The sequence below is a fragment of the Cyclospora cayetanensis genome, unplaced genomic scaffold (genome assembly GCF_002999335.1).
Source record: "Cyclospora cayetanensis isolate NF1_C8 unplaced genomic scaffold, CcayRef3 CcayRef3_contig_80, whole genome shotgun sequence".
NCBI classification, from domain to species: Eukaryota; Apicomplexa; class Conoidasida; order Eucoccidiorida; family Eimeriidae; genus Cyclospora; species Cyclospora cayetanensis.
In genome coordinates this window covers 53,548-58,609 of record NW_020312753.1, presented here as the reverse complement: position 1 = coordinate 58,609, position 5,062 = coordinate 53,548, and the positions used below count along the sequence as shown (strand labels likewise).

The 5,062-nt window shown below is 58.0% G+C and overlaps 1 protein-coding gene across 1 annotated transcript; it reads left to right on the top strand.

The window, feature by feature from the left end:
* Nucleotides 1-1,021: 1,021 nt before the first annotated feature.
* On the top strand, nucleotides 1,022-3,578 carry LOC34620509. Its single transcript, XM_026335794.1, has 4 exons — nucleotides 1,022-1,169; nucleotides 1,417-2,983; nucleotides 3,172-3,330; nucleotides 3,401-3,578. The coding sequence occupies exons 1-4, from the start codon at nucleotides 1,022-1,024 to the stop codon at nucleotides 3,576-3,578; spliced, it is 2,052 nt and encodes a 683-aa protein (XP_026191579.1).
* Nucleotides 3,579-5,062: the final 1,484 nt, after the last annotated feature.

Below are 5,062 nucleotides of genomic sequence, written 5' to 3'. Positions count from 1 at the left end.
AATCTAATACTTCGGGCTCCCAAGCGCGTGTCAGACTTTGTCTAACCAAAATTCCAGAGGCCTGGGCAGGGCCGACATGGCAGTGCTTGGCTTGCAGAAAAGAGCGATGGGAGCTCTTACGGAGCTGTCCGGTGCTCCAATTGCAGTTATAAGCCGCAGTGAACACAGCAAACAGATTTACTCGGATTTGATGGGTCACAATAGGGTCCACTAAAACTCGCTCAATTCAGCATAGGGGGCCTCCTAGAGAGGGCCCCCCAACGGACCCCTCCCACTGAACCTCAGCTGCTTTGTGGACCGGAGTGCCACTAGTATCCCTACCCCACGACTGCAGATTTATTCTTTTTTCTTCGTCTAGCTCTATTTTATGCTGTGCGATCCACAGAAGAGGGAGGTTCGGCTTGCATCCCGTCGATCCTCTCCTGCCTACGGGCTCGCTGTCCCTCCTTCGGCCCTTGACATTGAGTTTCTCTACTCTCTTCTTCTTTGGCCCTCTAATAAGCACAGGCTGTTTCTGACGCTGGCATTGACCCTCTAATCCAGCTGCTTTCTTGCTGCAGCTGCCGCTGTCTGCCTGTAATGACCTCCCCTCCTTTTACGGCAGCGCCATCTTGTCGCCTCTTCTGGCCCGCACGAGCAGGGGCTTTTAACCTTCCCCCAAACCCTTCGGGTGCTCGCCACCTCTGCCCTTGATTTATATTTTTTGGGGGAGGTTTCTTCTCAAGGAGAGCGCAAGGATAGGCGCGTCCTGCACCCCTAGGCTGCTGTGCACTTGGCCTGACAGTTGCCGCTGTGGGAGAGAGGAACCGTTGAAAGAGGAGTCTCAGGATAGGCACCCGAATCGCTGCCTATCCCTTCCGTCAATGACGGAGCACCGGCTCAAACTGCGTCTCGATAAGGGTGTGCATGAGCCAGTCTCGATCAGGGAACCGTGCCTCCTTGCAAATCTGCACGCCTCCGTTCATGAGCTGGACTGCTTGGCGGCGTTTTAGGATGCTCTTGGGGTAGCAGCCAGCTCATGATGCGGGACGTGCTGCCTCCCCCAAGAGCAGCAACTCCCGAGGCCTCTCTCGGTGCAGTCTCTCTGTGTGCTTTCGGTGCCTCTCTCTCACTTTATGCAAATGATGCTCTTGCTGAGAGGGCCGCTTGGACTGCGGTTGCAGAATGCTGTTTCTCCGAGAAGAAGTCTCCGCGCCTCTGGCGAGCTGCGTTACCCCTCTGCGTGGTTCGCATGCCTCAAACCCCTGCACGGGAGCAACTCGATGGCCCTCCCTAGCTGCTGCCTGGCTACGTGCCCACCTGTCGTTCGCTGCAGATTCACCGAAGACGCCCTGCTTGCGGCCTCTCTCGAGGCTTCCGCCTTCTCCAAAGGCTACAACATGGGTGTGCGGTGCGCCCCCTCGGATGCCTCCCAAGCGCCTCCTCCAGGGGCCTCTCGAGGGGGACGGTCCTCAGGAGCGTTCCCGACAGACGGCGAGCAGATTTCTGCCTCGGAGAAACCAAACGAGAAGCTGCGCGTCCTCGCGAGGCGTCGGGGATGTGAGGAGGATGTCTCGGTGAGCTACGAGAACTCCCTATGCCGGGTGCTCCTCACCTTCAGTGTCAACAAGGAGCTCACAGGCCCTCTAAGAGACGCCAGAGGCCACCAGGGTGCAAGAGAGGAAATCGAAGCGGAAATGGATATAGCGAGGTCCTTGCGTCGTGCCTCTGCCGTTTGTGAGGCTGTAAATCGCGGAGCCTCACCGGAGAACGCGTTAGGGGCAGAGGCCTTGTTGGCTCCCGCTTTGGTTGCCTACGCGTTTTCCTGCGGGCGGGAGGGGTCTAAAGGGAGTTCGTCTTCCCGAGTGATGCCTGGTGAGGAAGTTTTTTCGCGCGCGGAGACGTTTTCCTCTGCGCGCCAGTTGGTCTCTTTTCACTTGCCCTCTCTGTCTCCTGCTGCGCTATGCGATCTGATCTTCTTCTGCACCGCTCGCCTCCGTGTAAGAGATTCACAGTTCCTCGAAGATGCAGCGCGAGTAGCCCTCGAACACTTGAAGCTGCTGCTAGAGCTCGACAAGCCTGCGGAAGTCTATCATCGCCAGCCACTGCACAGCCGTAATGATCTGCCCGGACCTTCAGCTATGGATAGCGTCCAAAAGCCTCCCAGTACGCAGCGCTCGCCAGAGGACATGGCTGCGCAGGATGTTCGTGACGACGACTTTGTTCGGCGGATCCTTGAGGCTCCAGTCAGGTTTTCTCGGCCTCCAAGTGCACACCACATGGCGAAGTTGTTGCGAGGAATCATATTAGGGGGGCACGAGGCCCCTGAGGTGTTGGCTCTGGGTGTTGCTTATCTCAAACGGCGGTGTACATACACTCACAGCGACTTGTTGCACAGCCTGGCGCTGCTGAAGGTGATGCCCTCAGGCGCGCCTAGGGAGCACTTGGCCGCATTCGTGGCGCAGAAGCTTATCCTCAGGGAGCGAAGACTGCCGCTCCCTGTTGTTGCGGCTGCGGCAAATGTCTTCTCTCGCGTGTCTTTACCGCCGTTCAGAATGCAACCAGAGAGCTCGTGGGCTCACGCGGAACGCCAGCACATGCCTTCAAAAGGACTGGAAGCACTGGAAGGGGCGCGCAGTGCAGATGCCCTCGGTTTCTCAGTGGAAGCTAGAGTAGCTCCGAACGGTCCGTTGCACGCAGGCAGTTCGCGTTCGAACGGCAACGATTCGGCAAGTGTGCTCCCTTCGGCGGGAGCGCTGTATGCGAGCTTGTCGTGTAGCGCCCAGAGGGTCCTGGACGTGCGGCGGCTTGGAATAGGTGGCTCTGTGCGAGGCAGAGACTTAGCATTGCTCGCTCATGGATTCGTGAAAGCGGGGGAAGATCGCGCCGCGACTTCATGGGTTGTAGCAATGGAGAGACACTGGAGGGAGCTGCGCCCTGTTTTTGAGCCTGTGAGCCTCGCGCTCCTTCTAGGGAGCCTTCCGAAGCTGCAGCACGCGCTGCCGTGAGTTGATCAGACACTGGAGCGGCTCTCTCTCTATCTACCATTCTTAACGAAGCCTACTGGGGGCATCTCAAGGCCTGGTTATGCAGGCGGCGGCTTCAGAAGCACGCCATGCACCCTACACCGTGTGGTGCTCGTCTGTACACGTTTAGCAATGCTTCTAGCGCCTGCTTGATTTCTCTCTGCAGGGGGAACAAGAGCAGCGTCTGCCTAATGGCGCTGCTGCACTTACTGTCTCAGCAAGTGGCATCTCTAACAGCGCAGCAGCTTGTGATGGTTGCAGCAGGGCTCTCTAGGTTTCCTTACCGACAGGAGCATCCGTTGACTGCTCTGCGGCTCGTATGGCGGTGCGCTTGGGTTCTTTATCTACGCGGTTCTGGCTAAACTGTTTTCTCCCGCACTGGGGCCGTAGAGTAGGCTTCACGTCAGCATCCAGACAGCCCAATCAGACCTCCCTGGTCCAACAGCAGTACCCTGCTCCTGTGTGTCGCATCTGTTGGCTCAGATTTTTGTTCAAGGAATCGAAACCAAACGAGCTCACGCCATCGGATATCCAGAACCTTTTGTGTGCGCTGTGCCGTCTGGTGAGACTTGAGAGGGTGGGACCAGCGGTGCTCTACAGGAAGGGCACCGCGAGCCTTGAGGCCTCATTTAGAGACCGTTTGGCTAGGAAAATACCTTGATCACTGGGTGCGCGTGAATGCATTTTTCGCTGCTCACAGGCTGCTGGTATCTGCAGTCGTTTCTGCTGCGACTGCCTCAGGGAATAGAGGCGCCGGATGAGGTCGTCGCTAGGGTTTCGCGTATTCTAATCGCACAAGGGCCCCCAGCAGAGTTTCCGGAAGGCCTCAGAAATGAGGCCCTTGCTTTCTACGTCCAATTCGGTGTGCGTTCCTGCAGCAGTGTTTGGCTTACTCTGACACAAGGGCTTGAATTGTTGCTGGGTGCTCCGGCCTAGCCCTTTCCGGTGCATGCTGCTGGCTGAAAGCCTAGGACTTGGCAGCACAACCTTTTAAAGGCTTGAGGCGCTGCAGATGTTCGCACCTGCGCGCGGAAGTGTTGCAGCATTTGCCGTGTGGCTTTCTCTTGAGTGGTGTGAGGGTGGGTTGGCGAGGCTTCCTGAGGGTGCGGGCGTCTGTTTCTGGTGTCCAGACACTTGAAAGGTCCTTCGTGGAGGCGCTGCTGGAGGCCGCGGTGCACAGCAGAGACTGCAGCATTCAAACAGTATGTACAACCGGAGCAGGACCATCCAGCAGCAACAGCTGCACTCGGACCTCAGAGGGAGCGTTAGGGGGTGTATTACAGGCCGCTTTCGTGATGGGGGGCCAAGTTTTCTGAGGTGTGCTGTAACTTTTGCCCTCTCTCCTTGAGGCCTCTGAGTGTGTTGTCTATGTGCCGTATTCTCTGGTAGGTGGCACGCTGCTTCTCCGCCTTATCGCGGCTGGCTATGACGCCCGCGAGTCTTGCAGCGCCAGGCCCTGGTGTTGAGAACCCCACCAGTTCGCGTGCTCCCCTTGCAGCCCGCTCTGGAGGCAGTCATGATCTCGCGTGCCTCAACGAAGGGCCCCAAGGGATGAGCGAGAAGACGCTGCAGCTACTGACGTACCTCCAACGGCGTGTATGTTCTCATGGCTTGTCTCAACCGACGGGCAGAAGAGCCTCTGACGGCGCCGGAACTGCCGCAGCACTCTCCGCCCTTTGTCGCCTCTTCCCTCGCAGCGTGGCCTCTGGCTCTCCCGTGGCGGGCTTGCCTTTGGTGCAGCAAGAGAACTGTTCAGCGGAGCAGGGGAGAGATGATGCAGCAGGCTTTCCAAGGCGTGAAGTAGAGGGCCGATTGGTGGATGCACTGGCGGCGCGTCTTGTTGAGGGACTCTCAGGCTTGCATCGCAGAGAGGCTTTCGCGGTTTGGGAGGGAACTGCCGCCGCAGTCCATTTGGCCATGAGATTCCAAGAAGAAGAAGCGCAGTTCAGTAGAGACGGCAAAGAAGGGGGCCATATGCCCACACCCAGGAAACCCCGCAGCTGCGGTGGCTCCAGCTGCATGACCAACAGCAACACCCGCGACGCCTCTGATTATGC

Excerpts from the sequence above, each read along its gene's own strand:
- LOC34620509 (XM_026335794.1), top strand. The coding sequence starts at position 1,022 with ATGCGGGACGTGCTGCCTCCCCCAAGAGCAGCAACTCCCGAGGCCTCT. Across the intron at positions 1,170-1,416 it reads GACTGCGGTTGCAGAATGCT|CGCCTCCTCCAGGGGCCTCT; the intron begins GTTTCTCCGAGA and ends ATGCCTCCCAAG. Across the intron at positions 2,984-3,171 it reads AAGCTGCAGCACGCGCTGCC|GGGGAACAAGAGCAGCGTCT; the intron begins GTGAGTTGATCA and ends TTCTCTCTGCAG.